At 41.0% G+C, this 21747-nt stretch overlaps 2 protein-coding genes across 8 annotated transcripts in view; one reads left to right on the top strand and one right to left on the bottom strand.

Annotated features, from left to right (window-relative positions):
* Positions 1 to 1706: 1706 nt before the first annotated feature.
* sh2d7 (SH2 domain containing 7) lies at positions 1707 to 16806 on the bottom strand. Its single transcript, XM_047363717.1, has 7 exons — positions 16684 to 16806; positions 15061 to 15232; positions 13816 to 13905; positions 13571 to 13736; positions 10160 to 10384; positions 2584 to 3282; positions 1707 to 2496 (listed from the first exon to the last, which is right to left on the bottom strand). The coding sequence occupies exons 2-7, from the start codon at positions 15210 to 15212 to the stop codon at positions 2452 to 2454; spliced, it is 1377 nt and encodes a 458-aa protein (XP_047219673.1). The 5' UTR covers positions 15213 to 15232; positions 16684 to 16806; the 3' UTR covers positions 1707 to 2451.
* Positions 16300 to 21747, top strand: part of dapk2a (death-associated protein kinase 2a) — a 22817-nt gene continuing 17369 nt past the window's right edge. Inside the window, exons 1-4 of one of the 7 annotated variants that reach the window (XM_047363711.1) lie at positions 16303 to 16635; positions 16770 to 16843; positions 19867 to 20088; positions 21392 to 21530. In XM_047363711.1, coding sequence (XP_047219667.1) covers positions 16782 to 16843; positions 19867 to 20088; positions 21392 to 21530 — 423 coding nt within the window. In that variant the 5' untranslated portion in view covers positions 16303 to 16635; positions 16770 to 16781. Of the gene's footprint in view, positions 16636 to 16716; positions 16844 to 19866; positions 20089 to 21391; positions 21531 to 21747 lie in introns of all 7 variants that reach the window. The other 6 variants (XM_047363712.1, XM_047363710.1, XM_047363709.1 and 3 more) reach the window with 6 other exon arrangements.

Raw genomic sequence — 21747 nt, 5'->3', positions numbered from 1 at the left:
CCTGGACCCAGCTCCCCTCTCTAACTCTGCCTTCTGCGAAATACTATAAGCTGCTGCGTACACTCTTCCCGAGATCCGCGAGTCAACACTTTTAGTCCTTAATAAAACTGTTAAACCTGTGTTTTCTCCTGAGAGTTCTCTGGCATGTAGGCCAAAATAACTCCTCAGTTTGTGGAAGATTGTTTCCCCCACCCAGAGGGAGCAATCAACCTTCTCTGGGTGAGAGCCATGGTCTCAGACATAGAGGAGCTCACTCTCATTCCAGTTGCTTTACACTTGATTGCAAACTGCTCCAGTGCACACTAAAGGTCATGGCTTGAAGGCCCCAACAGAACCACACCATACACATTAAAGCAAAGATAACATTCTGTGATTCCTAAACCAGACACCCTTCTCTCCTCAATTACCATTTGAGATCCTGTCTATGAACACCACATACAGGACCAGTAACAAGGTGCAGATTTTCAGTCAAACCTGTGCTTAGAAAAAGTTTCACTTTGTGAAGAGAAGGTGGACACGGTTCTTGCTTTGGTCATAGAAGGTCCAAATAAAAAAACCATTTAGGTTCAACATCTCCCACAAAGTACCTTAAGGGAACCGGTCACGAACTTTCTCCAGATCAACATAACTCATGTGGACAACCAAACTCCCATGGCCCCCTTCAGCAGTTCCACGAGGCTTTTCTAACAGCTCCAACTGTACGAGAACTTCACTGTCTTCAGTCTTCATCATCCATGTTCCACCATCGTCATTTAGTAGCTGACAGATCAGATCTGCAGGATGGAGTCTTGTCACAAACTGTTTTTTTCCAGCATTGCTCATAAATATCCAGTTGGACTGAAACCTGCACAGTTTCTGTGTTTGATTGAATTGGCCTGCCTTTTAAAGCGTTTAGATGTTCATTGTATGCATCATCCTCCTGAAAACTGATTTCATCATTAGCAAAGTTAAGACTGATGGAACAAGAAAATGTCCAGCTGTGCCTTTTCTGCTGTCTCTCCTGCTTCTTCACCTGACCTGGAGCTCTAGATCATCACTGGCTGTAGAAATGTGCGGCTTCCCTTCACACAGATGCTTCATCACCACCAGACAAACGATCTGGCATCAACTCCAGGACTTATCCCTAGACCCTGTTTTCATCTCTTCAGCCCACTGGACCCTTGTTTAGTGTCACTGTGGGTTCTAAACATTGACTCCTAATTTTTGGTCATTTATCTTTCAGTTAATGTGTTGTGCAGCTTCTATTCTCAGGTAAATTGCTTTGAGTTTTTTGTCCTGATTGTTCTACCTGGATGTTTACCTGGGCCCTCAACATTTTGGACCTAGCTGTGTGTGAACCACCAGCATCTTTCTCTACTCTCACTTGACTTGGCTACATTTAGAAGTACAAGATTCCTTTCAGTTATTCCAGCGGACAGCTCTCTGGTTTCAACCATCTTCAACATGTCACTGAGGTCCGTTAACTGCAGACTCGTTTACAGAATTAGACATGTGCAAGTATTTGTTTTAGAAATACATTCACAAGTCCTGTTCTGTGGGTAACTGGAAGCTGTAACTTATTCATTAAGAGGAGTAATTTTTATATAAGTTCAGTTCAGTCAGTCAGTCATTTTCTACCGCTTATTCCATAGTGGGTCGCGGGGAAGCTGGTGCCTATCTCCAGCAGTCTATGGGCGAGAGGCAGGGTACACCCTGGACAGGATAAATTCAGTTAATTTCAAGTTTATTGTCATGTTCAAAAAAACAACAGAACATGAGTGAAATTCTTGGACTTGGAGTCCCCGATAATTACAGAGTAAAAATTCCCCCACAGGAAAATGTAACAAAGAATAACCAATTAGAAAGATATGAATAAATAAAGACAGAATATTTCAAAAATACAAAATAAATCAAGTGAGTACTTTTCTTTTCAGCTAATACAAAAATCACTAGGAAGAAATACAGTGAATCTTTGGGCTTGTAGAGGACAGAAAATTATGGAACCATAGACACAAGTAATAAACCCGCATCCAGCTTCCATCAAGATGTTTCACATTGTGTGTTACATTTTCTAAAGATTTCATCAACATTTCCATCTGTTTTTTAAAGGTAAGGATAGAAAGTTTCTGTTCTTCCTCTTATGTATTTTTGAAGCCAATTAAACCCACTTTCTCTCTCTTAAACTCTAAGCTATAGATTCCCATTTTTTCCAATATTTACAAATTAATCCAATGCTTGGCACTTTAATCACAGAGTCTTGTGCTCCATGAATACCTGAGGTCTTGGCAGATGTTCTATGTTTAGAAGATTAAGCTCAAAGGTGATTTAATTTCCCCATCTGGGTTTTCAGTCTAAGATCAAGTTCCTGTATGATCATCAACTAAAGTGCTCTAATTTTTTCCTTTGTAACTTAGCATAGGAATGTCCGGGTCTAAGAACGCTTTGTGCAGGATTCCACTAGAGATGCCCGATTTATTTCTTCCTGTAATCGGGTAGGAATTTTTTCCATTTCTTATTCTGCAAACACAAAATTAAGAAAGATTTTCAGATTTAAGATTTTTGACTTTAAGAAAATCAGCAACAAACAGTTATTTTTTTCCTTACATTTTTCCCCAAGGTGCTTTTGGACTTCTTGTTCTTCATGTGTTCCACCGACTCGTATGTGTTGCCTTGGACAGCGCCGTCTCCAGGGATCTGCTCATATGTGTCATCAGTTGGCCCCCGAGGAACCTCAGCATACATGTTGTCTCCCTGCTGGGCTGGACCTCTTGTGGCAGTGTCAGAGGACTGGTACAGGGGATTGGATCTCAACTGATCCAGGGTGCCATTCTCTGGTTCTGACCTGGCCTCTGACCTTCTCTGTGTCAAATCTTGAGAGGGAGCATGGAGGGAGTACGTTTGGCAGCTCAACTTTTTTGGTGGGACGGAGACTGCTGTGACGGAGAGGTTGTTAAACTTATTTGAGTACTTCTCTTCTTCCTCCTCTTCTTCCTCCTCCTCCTCCTCCTCCTCCTCTTCCTCCTTGTTACTGTTGCCCAGATATGGCAGGGATTGGCTCCTGCTCTCCACCTGATTCGGCTCAGCACACAAGACATTTTCTTTGTAAAAAGGACCTGAAAGGTTTGAGTCTGTTGGGTGGACCGAGTCTCTGTTCGAGGCCAACGCTGGGTTTGTCCTTCCACTGTGTCTTTGCATTCTGTTCTGGTTGGTCTGGGCTTCATTTGGATGAAAAGTTGTGTCTGGTAAAGATCCACTGAGGGAAAAACCCAATGGCATTCCCTTTTTTAGTACTGAAGGAGGGGCCTGAAAAAAACAAAGGAAAACCAATTATGTTCCCTTTAGTTCAAAAAACTTAATTTGTCCCTGAGGACATCCAAATCAAATATAAAACATCAGTATTAGGGCTGCACGGTGGCACAGTTGGTAGCACTGTTGCCTTGCAGCAAGAAGGTCCTGGGTTCAATTCCCGACTGGGGGTCTTTCTGCATAGAGTTTGCATGTTCTCCCCATGCATGTGTGGGTTCTCACCGGGTACTCCGGCTTCCTCCCACAGTCCAAAGACATGCCTGTTAGGTTAATTGGTAACTCTAAATTGCCCTTAGGTGTATGAATAAGTGTGTGCATGGTTGTTTGTGTGTTGCCCTGTGATGGACTGGCGACTTGTCCAGGGTGTACCCCGCCTCTCGCCCATAGACTGCTGGAGATAGGCACCAGCTCCCCCGCGACCCACTATGGAATAAGTGGTAGAAAATGACTGACTGACTATTTGAATGCACTAAAATGTAATTTTAATCAAACACTTTATCATTTCTTATAGTTTTTCCTTTAGGCAGTCTTGTTTTGCTGAGCTCACGGTGCTCATAGTTAGACCCACTCTTGGTCCGAATAGATCTCTGACGTATTATTTTGTCACCAATTTATAACGTTCATTGACAGAATTTCACATGGGGCAGGGTCTCCAGTTTGAGAGGGTTTTGAATTGAATCTCTGTCTTTGTTAGAGGATATGGACTCTCCACCTGGGGTCCTCATGGAAAGGAAACTTCAGGTAAGAACCGAAGTCATTTGGACCGTTTTTGATCTGTGCTTTTATTTCTGTTGTCTTTGCTCTTCCCATTAAAAAGTTATTGAGATACCATCCCCTGCCCATTGTACCTATAATTTATATCTGTACATCAAGCAGATGTTAGTAAGGTTTGATTGAGAAAGAGCAGAAATCAAGGGAGATTAACTTCTCCTTTATATCACCAGCAATGACATTCCCATAGTAGTGTTCTGTGGGCTGCCCTGGTAAGACCTGGCAAATGAAAGGTGACGATCCATCAGTCAGAAATGATTTGATTGTTAGAATCTGAACCGAACATTTTCATTTTATCATTTCAGTGGAGACTCGTTTCGTGTTGGTGCACTAAAACGTAAGGTTTACCAGGAGGGACCAGATGAAAGAATAGAGTACCCGGCTTCCTCCCCCAGTACCCGGAGAGAACCCACGCATGCACGGGGAAAACATGAAAACTCCATGCAGAAAGACCCCCGGCTGGGAGTTGAGCTCAGGACCTTTATGCTGCAAGGCAACAGCACTACCAACTGCGCCACCGTGCAGCCCGTAACACAAATGTTAATGTTAAAACAAATTCATGCTCCAACATGTTGTGTATGGATTAATTATTTTAAAGAACAGTAGAAAAACCCTTAATGAGCTCACTTATATTCAAAACCACATGCAAATGAATACGGTAGGGAATGCAACTCTATGTGAAGAAACTTGTGCCATCAAAAGCTGAATTTGAATTTCTCAAATTGAATCTGTATTTATGTAATTTGAAATTAAATGCATTGGTTTGAAAATGAATTTCACTAAACTGAAACTGAATTTTATGGTTTAAAACTGAATTCATTTGCTTTTAAAATGTATTTCGTTGTATTTAAAATTCAGCTTGACTACTTTCACTTTCAGGTCTGTAATTCAATTTCAGTTCCAAAATTCAGTTTTTTGTGTCACACATCCGGGTCCATGAGGATAGCCACAGATTAATGAAACAAAGATTTAGTGATTCACGGATGCCATTGCTGTGTCCAAATTTAGGACTGCATTCTTTTGAAGGACACATTTGTAGGTTGATAACGTCCTGGATGAGGCGACGAATGCTGTCCAATGGTTGTCCAATCCTGTCCAAGGTTCCAACAAATGCGTACTTTTCCCCAGACTTGAAGGATGGTCCGGTGTATCCTCCGTGTCCCACCCTAACCCATGATTCATTGCAGGTTGAAGTAGATTGTTCAAAGGGAAGTAGCAAAGGCCGGAGGAGAGAGAAAAGTTGTGAATAAAATTGGATATATTGCACATTCTGTGAGACATCTGAACTTTTATTCAATTCAATTCAAATTCAATTCAATTCAAAAATACTTTATTAATCCCAAAGGGAAAATAATGTTGTTGTAGCTCATTATGAAGGTTTCTTCAAAGAGCCGTTGTAGATGCTGATGGCTGTGGGCAGGAAGGATCTCCTATAGGTCTGCCTTACAGCAGATCTGAAGAAGCCTCTGACTGAAGACACTCTGTTGTTGTAGGACAGTCTCATGAAGAGGATGCTCAGGGTTCTCCATAATGTTCTTCATTTTATGAAGAATCTGACTTTCCACAGTGATCTCCAGAGGTTCCAGAAGAGTCCCCAGAACAGAGCCAGCCTTTTTTATCAGCTTGTTGAGCTTTTTTAAGTCCCTGGCTCTGATGCTGCTTCCCCAGCAGATGATGGCAGAAGAGACCACACTTTCCACAACAGACTTATAGAAGATATGCAGCATCTTGCTGCAAACACCAAAGGACCTAAGCTTCCTCAAGAAGTACAGTCTGCTCTGTCCCTTCTTGTAGATGGCTTCACAGTTGCATCTCCACTCTAGTCTGTTGTCCAGGTGAACACCGAGGTATTTATACTCCTCCACCACCTCCACTTCTTCTCCCATGATAGAAATAGTTTTTGACTTATTCCTGTTTCTCTTAAAATCTACAATCATCTCCTTTGTTTTAATCACGTTCAAGATGAGATGATTGTTTCCACACCATGACACAAAGCGGTCCACCACCTTCCTGTACTCAGCTTCTTGTCCATCTCTGATCCACCCCACGACTGCAGAATCATCCGAGTATTTCTGCAGATGACAGGAGTCTGTCTTGTACTGGAAGTCTGAGGTGTACAGAGTGAAGAGGATTGGTGAGAGTACAGTCCCCTGTGGTGCTCCTGTGCTGCTGACTACCTGGTTAGACTCACAACCCTTCAGTCTCACAAACTGTGGTCTGTTTGTCAGATAGTCTTTGATCCAGGAGATTGTTGAGGCCTCCACCTGAGTCTTCTGGAGTTTCTGACAAAGCAAATCAGGTTGGATTGTGTTAAATATTCTGGAGAAATCAAAGAATATGATCCTCACAGTGCTACTGGCTTTGTCCAGATGACAGTGGGTTTGTTGAAGCAGGTGTTTGATGGCATCTTCAACTCCAACTCCACAACGATAAGCAAACTGATGGAGGTCCTGACTGTTTACTGTTTGCTTACTCAGGTGGGCCAACAGGAGTCTCTCTAGGACCTTCATGATGTGGGATGTCAGGGCTACAGGTCTATAGTCATTGAGGACTGATGGGTGAGTTTTCTTTGGTACCGGAACAAGACAGGAGGTCTTCCACAACACTGGAACCTTCTTCTGGGCCAGGCTAAGGTTGAAGAGGTGCTGCAGGACTCTAGGGTTGACACGATCTGGACCTGCAGCCTTATTTCGATTCAGTCTCTCCAGTTGCATCTTCACTTGACTTCTTGAGACACACAGGTGGAAGGGGGTGGCAAAGGTGGCAAAGAGCATCAGCATTTTCTGATATGGTTGAAGGCAAACATGTAGAAGCAGAAGGGTCTAGGGTTGAGGTGGAAGATAAAAAATGTGAGGTGTTACTGGACAGCTGTGGGTCCTGTGGGTCAAAGGAGGATGGAATGTCTGTTTGGCTGTGAGCAGGAGAGGAGGATGTTGAGCTTGTTTCTGAACTGAACCTATTGAAGAATGTGTTCAGTTAATTGGCTCTGTCCAGACTTTCATCGGTCCGATCATCCCTCTGCCTGAAGCCCGTGATCTTCTTCATCCCTGTCCACACATCCCTGATATTGTTTTGCTGGAGCTTGCTCTCCAGCTTCTTCTTGTACACCTCCTTGCTGTCTCTTATCTTGACTTTAAGTTGCTTCTGTAAACTCCTCAATAATTATCTGTCTCCCTCTCTGAAGGCTCTTTTTTCCTTGTTAAGCAGGTCCTTCAGGTCATTGGTGATCCAAGGTTTGTTTTTGGGGAAGCATCTCACGGTTCTGGTGGGGATGATGTTATCCACACAGAAGTTTATATAGTCGGTTACACACTCAGTCATGGCATTGATGTCCTCTCCATGTGGCTGGCACAGTGCGTCCCAGTATGTAGCCTCAAAGCAACCTTGCAGGGCTTCTTCAGCTTCATGTGACCATTTTCTCACAGTCCTCTTTATTACAGGTTGCCTCTGAACAAGGGGCTTATATTTCAAGCAGAGAAAAACAAGATTGTGATCTGATTTGCCTAGAGGAGGTCTTACTGTAGAGATGTATGAGTCCTTGACATTTGCATAAAACAAATCCAATGTTTTGTTTTCTCGGGTAGAGCAGCTGACAAACTGTTGAAATGTTGGAAGTGTAGCAGAGATTGAAGCGTGGTTAAAATCACCAGAAATTGCCACAAAAGCATTGGGGTTTTGTGTCTAGCTTAGCAACAACTGAGCTGATGGCATCACATGCAGTGTCGGCAACAGCGGAAGGTGGAACGTAAACAGTTGCCAAAATAACTCTGGTGAACTCTCTGGGTAAATAATATGGACGAAAACTTACTGCCAACAGTTCAATATCTGGACTGCAGAGATGACACTTCACAGTAACATGTCCTGGATTACACCATCTGTTGTTCACAACTACTGCCAGTCCATCTCCTTTACATTTGCTGCTCCTCTTTAAATCTCTGTCTGCTCGTATGGTTAAAAAGCCCGGCAGAGAGACGCTGGAGTCTGGGATATGATCCTGCAGCCATGTCTCAGTAAAACACTTAATACTGTAGGCCCTGTACTCTGGCTGGGTCCTTTGTAGGGCTTGGAGTTCATCCAACTTGTTTCCCAACGATCTCACATTGCCCATCATAATCGACGGAAGAGATGGTTTGAACTTCCTCCTTCTCTCTCTTCCCTTAGCTCCTGCTCTGCATCCACGGCGTCTACTTTTCAATTCATCAGGGATTTGGGGATTTAGTTGAAGTATTATTTGACCTTTTGAGATATTAATCAGCTGCTCCTGGTTGTAAGAAACAACCCCGTTTCCATGGGAATGCATCATAACAAATGTCCAAAAGTAGAAAGTATTAGGAAAAATCCTCCAAGCTGCACAGCATCTGACACGGGAGAGGACAGCCGTCAAAAAAAAAATCAACTGTATCCACCACAAGAGGAAGAGTTCCCAAAAAAGAATAAATCAGAATCAAAAATAACAGAGCTACTCCAACCTGCTGCCACCTTGAGCGGCGCAATTCTTCCTGATGTGCTTATCCAGCTGTTTCCTCTCAGCTGTAGATAAGCTGCTGCTCCAACACATTACACCATAGAAGAAATGTTTTTTACAATGTTTTCAGACGAGAATGTAGTTGTGTAAACCTAAAATATCTGATCAGTTTATCAAGATATCGCTTAATTGCACAAATGTGCCGATGTGTTCGTCCGCTGCCCCAGCAGCCGGCTCGCCTCTGACCGGGTGGTTGAGGTGCGCTAAACCCCGAGAGAACAGCTGACTCCTGGCACATTGTTTTCAAACTCCCGTGGAAGTTAAACAGATGTAATTCAGTCAGATGAAATCTAATATTAATGTTTGGTTTACTAATAACCAATAATTATTATTATGCTCTGCAAATAAAGTGATTTTAACTTTGTTCCTAAAGTTAATATGTTAGTGTTTAAGTTGTTTAAAGCTTTACAAATAAATTAAACAAATAGTATTTGTCATCAATGTATTTTATCTAGTGTTAGATTTTTATAGCTATGAACACAAAAAATATGTTCAACATTTTAAATGCCTGAATAACAAAGTCATAAAACAATAAGATTTTAAAACAAAACAGCATTATAAGCCATCAGCAATATGTAAAAGGGTAAATAAAAACCGTGTAGGTATTTAACCTTCAATCTTCAGACTCCATTTGTTCAGCTTCACAGCTCTGCGGTTCACGCTAACACGGTTGCTAGGCAACAGACATTTCGCTGAGGTGCAAGAGAAACGCAGACCAACATAACACTGGCGGCACTATGCTAATCTGTCATGTTTAGCTAACAGCTACAGGAAGCATAAGTGTTGCTGTTTGACCATCATTTGTCTACATGACTTCTTATAGACGCTCATTTGACTTGATGATTGACATCAAGCTCATGTAGCTGCACTGCTGCAGCTCAACATGCCGTAAAGGAAGTTTAACCTGATGTTAAAACGTAAATCAATGAATCTGTGTTTGATTAATCTGTGGCTATCCTCTAGGACCCGGATGTGTGACACAAAAAACTGAATTTTGGAACTGAAATTGGATTATAGACCTGGAAGTGAAAGTAGTCGAACTGAATTTTTAATACAACGAAATACATTTTAAAAGCGAATGAATTCAGTTGCAAACCATTAAATTCAGTTTCAGTTTAGTGAAATTCATTTTCAAACCAATGCATTTAATTTCAAATTACACAAATACAAATTCAGTCAGAGCAATTCAAATTCAGTTTCTGATGGTACAAGTTTCTTCCCGTACAACTCATTTATACGGGCTGTAAATTTGTAACTTATTACCAGGGAGAACATTTGATTTGCATTACCTACTGTAAGGATAAAGGGCATGGATCCCTTATGGCAAAGCTTCCAGTGTTACAGGCCACTTATAGTCAGTTAAACATGTTTTATGTGTTTTTTCCTTTTCATGTATTTTGAGTATTTAAATAGTAGTTCATTGTCTTTACATTATCGTTTTGGGTGATTATTTGCATCAGATTGATGCAGATTATGGTCTAATCAGGCTGACGTGCAGGTAAAGAGGAACAGGAAAGAGTTATCAGTTAGCTCTAAGCTTATTCGATATGTTCAGCAAGGCTTCATTTTCCGTCTTACCGGTGAAAGTGACATTTCATCCACGGACACGGTTCCTGTCAGCTTCCTGCTTCTGATTTTAGGAGGCAGTGAAGGTAACAGCGCAGGAGGAGGTTCTTTTTGACGTTGTTGGATCTGTTGTTTCTTCCCAGGCTCGACCTGGTCCCACAATATCCGCAGAGCTTGAACATTGACCCCTGAGCTCTTCTTGGCATTGACCACATCATACAGATCATCAGCACCATCCTAAAAAAAACAGGCAGAGTTACTGTCTCTTTACGGTCCACAATCCACCAGTTTAGACGGTGAAAACATTAGAGACATATTTGAGTCAAATTTAACCAGTGGTGCTCAAATTAAGGTTTTTCACAGTCATGCTGGTTGAACTTCATCTCAAACACCTTTTCTTCTTTTTGGTTTAGCTGAAGTGTTGCTTAGTGATGCTCTGAAAATAAATATGACTATTAAACTCTAAATTGAGGCTCCAGGAAATGTTCATGCAACCAAAATAAGTCATCCCATTCAAACTGGTAGAGTAATTTATTCAGTCTAAGTTGCACCAAAGCAAACTGGCTTTCATCAGCCATTTATCCTGCATGGATGCAGCTTTGATTATCTTGCATCTGGTCTGCAAAATAAGCAACAACTTAAGCAAGAATGCTGATAAAATTCTAGGCAGCATGACTTGCAATCCAGAGATGAACATTATCTGTACAGCAAAGACCTGACACGAGACCTGCGAGATGCACCACCCTTCAGTTAGTCATTTACTGTTTCACAAGATTTTCGCAAACAGCTCTTGGGATTCACCAGAACTAAAATCCAATTTTTTGTAATTATCTGAGTTTTCTATTATGGGTAGACACAAAATTGGTTCATCCAGTGAGTTTAGGAGGGCAATTCTGCCCAAAACAATTCAACAATCATAGTGAAGTGGTTTAAAATTCCTATTAAAATGGTCTGGAACAAGCACCAGACCAAAGGTTTGCAGAAATGTTTGGTTGCTTCAGTGAAAAATATAAAGAAATGATGAATGGCTCGGGAGTTTTATAGGTCAGAGATCAAATATTAGATGTCTTTCAAGTTTTATGTTGCTTCCAATAATGCAAACATTTGCATATTCTTCTGTCCATAAGTGTCACATTAATTTGATTTATCCTTACAGACCAGCATCGAGTGGTAAACATTTAATTCAATATTTAAAGAGGTCATCTTATTGCTACCATTACAGGTTAATGCTTTCTAATTAGCAATGACAGTGCATTTTAATATACTAATAAACTGAATATATTTAGCTTAAAAACATGCTAACATTAGCTAATTAGCAACTAACAAAGCCTATCTAGCTAAGCCTATTTAGTATGAAAGCATGAAAACATTCAGTAAATACAAGCATTAGTATGTACAAGTGTGTTTTCTTTAGTTTGTTTTGTTAATATAAGAAGGAGGAAGGCTGGTTGTAATGGAGCTGTATGATTATTTGTTTCCAGTAGAGTATCTGACTACTCAGGCTGTGAGGTGTTCACTGTGTCCCTCAGAGAGACAGCCTGGGGGAAGAAGAAACTGCCTCTCTAGCGGCCCGTTTTTGCCGTTAGCTCTCTATAGAGCCGATATGAAGGTAAAAGTCTAAACTGTTTGTATCCAGGATGTGTGGGGTCCGCAGAGATGTTAGCTGCCTTAATTTTGGTCCTGTACAGGTCCTAGATGGAGTGAAGGTCAGCCCTGATGACCCCCTCTGCAGACCTAATTGTTCATTGCAGTTTGGACCTGTCCTACTTTGCGGATGAGCCAAACCACACTGAGATGAATGACCACAAAACAGACTGAAAAATGTTAGTGTGTCTCTGCTGGGGCTTCTTCTGAACAGTGTCTATGTTTGAGGACCATCTCAGGTCTCCAGAAAGGGTGGTGTTCCCAGGAACTGGACGTCATCCCCAGTAGACAGTGTTGTTGAGGATGGTGAGGGACAGGAGTCAGAGGTGTGTTCTGTGGGCAGTTCTGAGCACACCAGTGGACCAGCTGATCCATCTCCTGTCTCTATGCAAACGCATCACTATCCTGGATCAGACCAATGACAGTGGTGTCATCTGCAAACTTCAGGAGTTTCACAGGTCGGTCCACTGAGGTGTAATGGGTTTTATCCTATTAAAATATTAGCATACTAACATTTTCCTGATTGGCAATGAAGATTTTGTTTACATATACTTACATAATATTTGTTTAGTTTGTTAGTTTGCTGTTTAACTGACAAGAAAAGCTGCATACTTGAAATTGCTTAACCATTATACAATGATACCAGGCTGAAAGGTTGCTCTGATTTAGCAAAATCACATGCCAACTGTCTCTTTTTTGATAATTAAGTTAACTTATTTAGATGAACCAACATTTGCAAAGTTGCAATAACATTTATAACATATAAAAATAATGTATTTAACATTTCACAATGACACAATGTTGCAGAAAGGAAAGGACATGTTATCACAAGTGGCATTGCTAATAGGCTACAAAGCATATACGCATGCTAACCTTTTCTTTTGTTTTTGCTGATTAAGGTAATTTAAATTATGATTAGTTAGTTTTCCTTGTCTTCATATTATGCAAAATAACAGGCTAACAGAGTTTGAGTTTGTTTTGGACCAAAATCAACTTTAATAAAGGCTTGTGATTAAGCACTTACAGGTTCCCTGGAGATTCATGGACGAAATACTCCATTAGCACAATACAGGAAAACACTAGGAGCTCCAGAAGAGACGTGACATTTCATGGCTTGTATGACGTGAAGAGCCAGTAGAGAATAATGAGAACAAACCAAGTATAAACATGAAGAACTAAGCAAGAGAAAACTATACTAGAAGTAAGGCTGGGGAGAACAACTAATCTAAAGGGAAACAAACCTTTGAGTAAACAATAACTGAAGGGGATCTAAGGACAAGGAGAGGAACTACTAAGGGGAACGAGTGAAAAAAAGTAGAACACAGGAAGACAGAAGAACATAAATAAACCATTGAGTGGGTGGATGACAATGTTAATGGGCAACAAACATGGCTCAAACTTTAAATAGTTGCCAGGCATTTTCAAAGCTAATTAAGAAATAATATGTCATGGTTATTAATAAGAACATTTAAACGCTCAATTTTAAACAATTAAACTTATATGACATATCAGCATGACACAAGTTTTCTAATTACAGTAATACAAATATGTGTAAAAAATACTAAACCGTGTCCTAAACATTTGTTTTAAACATAGAGTACTATTAAACCCTTTAAAATTTACAAATTATTTCCCGAAAAAACTTCGCACTCAAGTAAAGAACATGTATAAGTGCCTTAATTTTATAAACTGAAAGACTAACATCCCTCCCATCTTTAATTTAAATTGCATTCATCCTTAGCAGTTGTAACATGAGAAAACAAGGGTTTTATGTCTCACCTCACAGCAGCTGGAGGTGAGGAACTCCCCAAACGGCTGGATGGGGCTGACCTTGTAATGCTCTATCAGCTCGGTCAGACTGCCAAACAGCTGACAGTCTCCAGCTATCACAAACTGTCCTTCTGGACTTGGAGAAATGACAAAATGGCGACACCTGTCAAGGCCTCTGAGGGGGAGGACAATCATTCGATCAGAGAGATGGGAGAGAAACATTCAAACAAAGACAGAGACCTTATTTTCCTCACTTGTAGGACAGGATGTAGCCAATGGCTTTATCACTGAGGCGGATGAGAAAACAGCCCAGAGGTTTATCTCTCAATACATCTTCTGCTTCCCTGTAGCAGAGTGGGAGAGAAGCAATTAAACAGACCTGCAGGCAAATTAGATTCAAAAATATCCCAGCCACGTCATGAAACCGCAGCCAACTGATAGCGTTCATTCATTCAAGTAGAAGTAGTGAAGATTTGCTGGTACGTGGCATGCAGAGTCTCTGTGCCTCGGAAAGGGATTTTCATCCTGTACACAAATACTTTTCACTCATTTTATTGGATTCTTTGAAACACTTTAAGACAAACTGGTAATAGAACAAAGTGTTATTGTGAAACTGAATTTAAATCCACATTGTTGCAAGAGCGTATGTATCAGAAGCAGTGGATAAGAAATGAGTCTGTAATGCTTACAGCTTCTATTAGAGAGAATGTAGCAAACAGGTGCTGCTTATCAAACGCACAGCTTTACTCATTGTCATCAGTGTGAGTTTGTCAGCTTGTTAGTCGGTAGTATGCAGAAGTGTTTTACCACAGTGCCAATATGGAAAGACCTCAGCAATGATCTTAGAGAAGCAACTGTTCCTGCTCATCAATCTGGGAAGGGTTAAAAGGTCATTTCCAAACTTTTTGAAGTCCATCATTCTACAGAGAGAGAGATACAAGATACACTAGATCCCTCAGTTGGCATGTTAAAGGTTAAAGTTCATGACAGGACGAATAGAAAACACTGGACTAATAAAGCTTTTTTGAAGAGAAAAGCCTCTTCTCAAGGCAGCTCAACTTAGGTTTGCAAAGTTGCATCTGAATGAAACACAAAACATCTGGAATAATGAGTGGACCATGAGCTCATCTGTGTACCAAAGTAATCTAGAGTCACATTTGAGTCCATCTGTCCAACAGTTTAAGCTTGGTCCAAACTAGGTCATCAACAGAATAATGATCCCAAACACAGCAGCAGATCTATAACAGAATGAATGAAAAAAAAAGAGTATTATGGCATAGTCAAAGTCCAGACATGCCAAAGGAGGGTCTACAGCCCGCTGAAGGAGGTTCTACAAGCCACCGAAGGAGGTTATCTTAAGGTACCTATACAGCAGACTACCAAAATACATTCAAATAGCATTTATTAATGCAGCATTCATGTGCAACTGCTTCGGAACGTCTGTAGGAATTTAGTTCCTCCCTACAGGCTCTCCAGCAGAGCTTTTCTGTGTTGCTTACTTTCTTGCAGCGAGTCCCTGGAACCAGTCAGGGAAGTTTCCGTTTTGCAGGATGAGTGGAGCCTGAGTGTCGGTGAACCACCTCAGTACCAGTTCCTTAAGGCCTCCTTCTGCAGCCAGCATCTGGAAGTCAACCGTCGACTTCTTCGCCATCTTCGACTGTTTGTCAGGAGCTGACAGAGCAGAGGTGCAGCAACATGATCATCTGAAGTGACATATGAGTCTCTAAAGGAAGCAGAGGAGGCTCATTTGACTGTTTCAGTTGGACATCACTCCCACCTGAATGGTGCTATTGTTTCAGTTTATCTACTGACTCCACCTTTCATCATGCCACTAGTTTAATTTCAGTATCTCTGTTCCTAGTCCCAGATTGATCTTTAACTGTCTGGCTGCAAAGCTTTTAAAATCTTTGTTGTGATAGTTTTTCTAGCTTTTATTTGAGACAATTTCACAAACATATATTTGACCTTTCTGATAGAGGAACTGCTGAGCCATTGCTGCCAGTAACACCATGTTCTAGGGACTAACAGGATCTAATTGCAATCTATGTAATTGACTTTGAATCTATCTGTATGATTAGACTGAATATATCTTTGCATAAACGTTGGTTCTGTTTGTTAATACTTGATGTGAAATGGCATTTTATTCTCCTTATGACTTTCAAACACTTATTTGCTCACCTTTCCCTGATGATTCCAGTTCTTTAAAGTCACAGTTTCACCACAAATGTATAAAATGTGATGCAAGGTAAAGGAAAAGTATGTTTTTAAACATGTGAAACGATCACATACATTTATTTAGAACAAAAGTGATAATTTATACAAAAATATGAAATGGAGTCTGAAGTGGTTCAGGCATCCAACCAGGGTGTCTCCTGGAGGTCTACTGGAAGGGTTTTGTTGCCATGTCCCACTGGGAGGAGGCCTCTGGGCAAACCCAGGACTTGCCATCCATCCATCCCCGTAAAGCCTGACTACTGTGGACATGACATAAACTAAATTCAGAAAATGATCCTGTAAATATTACTGTATTGACATGAGAAATATGTAGGAACTCTTTAATTAAATGACGTTTTATGACGATAAACATGATAGATTTATAAACGCATTTAAATGTTTACGTTTTGACTTTTATTTTCTTGTAGAATTATCGAAAAGAGCTTCCACCACTAATTAACGGCTAGTCTTAGTTTATGGTGTCGCATGAGCTGAACGCGTACAGAAAGAGCGGCCAAACCTAATTCATACTGAAGCTAATTAAAATTTACTTAAAGACTTTTGTACCAACTAGTTTTATAAATCAATTTTTTGAAATAGTTTGGATTTTTATATTAATTCGGCTTAAAAAGTACAGCCCTGACATCTTTATAACTTCAGGTATTTCACTCTTATTCTTGCAAGGTTCGCCAGCAGGCGTTCGCCCTTGCAGAGCAGCGCCACGTTAAATCGGCAGTTTTCAGGGGGGAGATTCGTATGGAGTTCGGAGGCGACTTTAGCCTTCTTGTTTGGACCGGAGCAGACCGATCAGGAGGTCATGCTGACCACGATGAACACATGAAGTCATTTTTTAAGAGAAGGTAAGATAAGATGTACTTGTAATAATCCAGCGGAAGGTTTTCACTCACCGCTTGTGGTGTTAGTTTAACCCGTATTTTAAGGCTGATTTGTGGTCTGCAGGAATAATGAGTGAACCCTTGTCCTGTTCCAGCAGAGGATTGAAGCCATGGATTTATTCAAGCAGCAGAATGTGGAGGATTTCTATGAGATTGGAGAAGAACTGGGCAGGTATTGATACAATATCTAACAGTTGTCTTCTGCATGAAGAAATATCTAATTAATGGTTGAATTATTAAAATAGATTGTTATACATTTACCTAACTGACAGCGACAGGTTTAATCTCACGGCAAAGTTTGTTCATGGGTCCACAGCGGGATTTCTGGGTCGCTGTGACGGAAAGAAAATCCTCAAAGAATTAAAAAAAAAGACTTTTAATGACTTTCTTTTTACACCTTAAAAATCAAAGATACTATACATTTTGTGCTTTATTTAATTTTTGAAAAGATGAACCCAGTCCTGGATTTGGGCTGCTATACACAATAACTAAGTTATTTCAGTGCCGGTATTCCCATATTGTAATGTTCCCATTCCTTCTCCCAACACCTGAATCCATTCCCGCATGGAGGATAGCAAGCCATGAACAATTCCAGATTCCCAGCAGGTGTCCAGGTATTTTTGTCCCATTTCTGGTTACTTAATTTTCCAGTATTTTCTCTCAGGGACAGGTCGGGACAGCAGGAAGGACAGTCCCATATCCCCTCCTCTTCAGCCATTCCTTTTCAGTGTGTTTCTGCATTGTTTTAGTGGGATACGTATGGACGTCCCTGGAAAAGATATGGTCCTAAAGCCAGCAAATGTTGCTCTAATATGTCTACTAGGCTTTTCTGCATCAATGCTGCATCACAGAAAAGGAAATGATCCAATCCAAAACCATGATATAACCTCCTAACTCTGGATATAGAGCAGGCCAAAGGTTCTCCAAAGTAATCCTCGCTCCATGTGGTTCTCTCAGCTGCTGTTGAATGACATTACCTGAGATTTCTGAGGGATCAGAAGCTTGGGCTGCTCTACGAAAAACCTCCAGATTCCTTGAATAGTTTCATGATGGTCTTCTCTGTGGAAGCATGCAGATGTCCTCCTATCTTTTCATCTGTATAATGTTTTTCTCACACTTTTGGAGTCAATATTATATATTATAACCTGAAACAAATTCTTTACAGTTTAAAAAATATCTATAAATTTTCATTTCTGAGACATTCACAGCTAACATTTAATAATGGTTCTTGTCATGATGAAATGGGTTGTTTCAGAAAACTTGGGCTTGGTTTTTCTCATTTTGTTTCATTTGCAGCATTTACAAAGAAGCCTGAAACAGCATGAAAACTATGAAGAAACAATAATAAAAATAATTTATTTTCAGTTTTAGAGAAAATTTGTGTTAAATTTACATTATGTAAAGTAAACATACTTCAGATATAAGTTCAGAACAATCGCTGACAGTATAAACCAAATGTTCTCCAGCAGTGAACACCTTAAACTGAGTCAATAACTCCATGTCATTCAAGTTTCTCTGTGTTTGACATTTCAGGTGAATCTATGAACGCTTCCCCTTCATGTTCAGAGAGCAGCTGCATGTGTTATTCTGTCTCTGACGAGTGCTCTGCATGTCAGGTTCTATCTTTAGCAGCAGTTTTCTGTCAGGCGGCTGCAGATGACGGTGTCTGGTTGCAAACTGTTCAGCTGGAGCAGAGGAAGCAGCCTTATAACTGGATTAAATAGTCAGGCCTGGCATGTTTGCATGCTATTTGCATGTTTTGTAGCATGTCAGGCCGATGCCTTGCAGAAGCAGATTTCTGCAGAATGTATGCAGCACTAAAAACAGAAGTGGGAAGGTGTGAAACAGACAGCCAGAGACTACAATCAGAAATCAGCACCAGCAGAGCAGAACATAATGTGGAGCAACCTGTAAATCAGCTGCATTTTTATTATACATGCTTTTCACCTGCACTGATGAAAGGGGTTCCTGCCTTTACTAAAGCGTAAAAACGGAGTTATTTTTTCTGTGTGCAGCGCCCCTTTCAGGTCATTTCTGCACATTGAGATTTTTATACTAGGCGTTACAGGTGATTCATTCTTTATTTCTGTATAGTTTCCTTCCAAACAGCCAAATATTCCTGAAATTTCTTGAAATGGTCCAGATCAAAACTCTTTCTCTCATTTTTTTTCCAGGAGAATCTTTCTATGCGTTTGTTAAGCCACATTACTCTGGATCATCCAGGCAGAAAGGGGTGCTGATGTTTTGTGTCTTTTCCCAGATCGTGGTATGTTTCGGTGAAGTCAAAGAGATCCATCTGGAGCGTCTTGCACAAGGATGTGCTGGAAGGTGAACTTCCACCCCAGTCTCAAGTCTACACCAGGTTTTCTTCCAGGATTGTTCTGGATTTAGCTTAGTCCGTCTTCCCATCAACTCTGACCAGCTTTCCGGTCCTTGCTGGAGCACATCCCCTTTTTCCAGACGTTTGCAGTTTCTCCTTCATGGCACATGGCAAACAAGACTTCTTTTGTTTTTTTTCAACAATAACTTTCTTTCTTCCCACTCTTCCATGAAAGTTAGATTTGTAGTGTGCACGAATAACAGTTGTCCTGTGGACAGATTCTCCCACCTGAGCTGTGGATCTCTGGAGCCCCTCCAGAGTTACCATGGGTCTCTTGGCTGCTTCTCTGATTAATACTTGCCTTGCATAGCCTGTCAGTTTAGGTGGATGTCAATGTCTTGATAGGTTTGCAGTTGTGCCATCCTCTTTCCTCTGACGTTTTAAAACATTCAAAGGGTGTCAATACGTTTGCAAAGCACTGTAAAAAAATAGTTTTAAGAAGCCAAATAAAACAAATCCGACCCAATCTAGGTCTCATCAATAATTTCTAAAGCATTATGTTGAAGCAGGCCACATCAGTTCTGATTGATTCCAAGTTTCTTATGTCAATCCAACAAGTTAATATTGTCAGTGTAGATAGATTTGAATTAATCTAGACTCTGCTCTCTAAATGTTAAGCTTTCTTAATTTTTTTTTATTTTATGAAAAAGCTGCACATAATACTGGGATTTGCTGCATTTCCTCATGTTACAGCTGAGCAACAACAGATCTTTCTCTTCTTCCTGATCTCTTCAAGTCCATCTGAGTCTACCTTAGAGGTCACATCAGTGTAGCTAACTTAGTCCAGCTTCGGTCCTCCCGTGTCTGTATTTCAGTGGGCAGTTTGCCATCGTGAAGCAATGCAGAGAGAGAAGCTCGGGTCTGGAATATGCTGCCAAGTTCATCAAGAAACGGCAGAGCATGGCGAGCTCCCGTGGAGTCCGGCGGGAGGAAATCGAGCGGGAGGTGACCATCCTGCAGCAGGTCCAGCACCCGAACATCGTCACTCTGCATGACATCTACGAGAACCGCACTGACGTGGTGCTCATCCTGGAGCTGTGAGTGGAACCAACCCATCACCAGCATGGCACATACAGTGGACGATCTTTCTGCCAGACTGTGTGGTTAGACATAAAGCAGCTGGGAATAGTTCATGCATAATAAACACAGAATATGTTGAAAAGGTGCCATCATAGAGAGAAATCTGCATGTTGCTGAACTTTGGTCGATGTTTATTTTGTGCACAGGCAGTGGAGGAAGCTTGCAGTGGTTGTTGAGACTCATTTTTATAAATTTTAGCTGTATTCAACATCCTCTTTCAATTCTGCAAAATAATCTGGCGCCCCTCTGCAGGAGGATCATTGTAGGGATCCCAGAAGCTCCAGGCTGTATTAATGACGTGATGGCATTGGGTGTTTCTGTTGTCGTTCCTGGCATTTACACCGAGTGCAGTTACGCATGAGTGTTCTTCAGAGCTCAACTAGAATAATTAAGAAAACAATTATTTTAAAGAGTGATTTTCTCCAGAGAATCCATGTTTTCATCAGAGACACAAGAATTTAAGCTTTAAACAAATAGTCACTGTTTGGAAAATTGAAGTCGTTTCAGAAAGATTCTTGAAACGAGTGTCAGAAACTTCTAGTGGCCTCGCATGTAGCTTCATGTGTCTTATGGAGTGTTTTATGGAGGAGATCTGACAGATTAAACAGAACCTTCAGGTCCAAGTTAATACAGAACCATCCAGATCTGAAATCTGCTGGGAGTGAATGAGCGTGTAGGCGTATCTCTCTGTACCCTGGGCTCTGATTGGTCAGAAAACTAAGTTCATTAGCAGTGACAAAGACACTGGCTGGAAGGAGACAGAAACATCTACGATTGGATGTAGAACCTGGACACGTGGAGATGAAGCTGTGGAGGTGAAAGGCGGGTAAATCTGAAAAAATCTGAAAGTTTCACTGGGTCAGAACCATCATCACACTCTAAGCTGAACATTCTGTGGAAAAATCAGAAAATAACCTCTAACTTAAACTGTGAAAAACTGGAAAAGTGATCAAAATGATAACCAGTTCAGGTAGAACCCTACTTTCTGTGACTCGTTGAAACATTGAATGATAGTTCTGATGGCTGAGATATGGAGGTATAAACAAAACTGGGGATTTGTACCTATTTCACCAAAATGCAGCAGGCAGAGGTTTGTTGCTGAAGAGGTTTTCCAGTATTAGTTTGCTGTTCCTGATGAAGAGATGCTGTTTGTGTGGTCAGTTAGCAGTTGCTATTAGCAACATGCACTGAACGGTTTTGCTGCAGCTTAGCTCAGCTTACGCAGCAGGACCCAGTTTGGTAAGCTGTTTTTGTGTTTAGGGTCTCTGGCGGAGAGCTCTTTGACTTTCTGGCCCAGAAGGAGTCTCTGAGCGAGGAGGAGGCCACTCAGTTCATCAAGCAGATCCTGGAAGGGGTGAACTACCTCCACACCAGGAAGATCGCCCACTTTGACCTGAAGGTTTGTTCCAACATAACCCGTTGCTCTCTGTTCCCCCAGATGCAGCAGATGTGGTCACATGAAGACCTAAAGTATCCTACTGTGACCTCAGGACCTGTAATCGTGTCACAGCTTGCTCATCATGATTCAGCATTTTCTCCACAGACAGGGCAGATTATCAACACACCGTTACACTCATTTGTTTGAATTAAAATAAAGGAAATAAATTAACAAATGT

Source organism: Girardinichthys multiradiatus, chromosome 4 (genome assembly GCF_021462225.1).
Source record: "Girardinichthys multiradiatus isolate DD_20200921_A chromosome 4, DD_fGirMul_XY1, whole genome shotgun sequence".
Lineage (NCBI taxonomy): Eukaryota > Metazoa > Chordata > Actinopteri > Cyprinodontiformes > Goodeidae > Girardinichthys > Girardinichthys multiradiatus.
The sequence above is the reverse complement of the archived record's forward strand: the minus strand, read 5'-3'. Positions and strand labels throughout refer to the sequence as shown.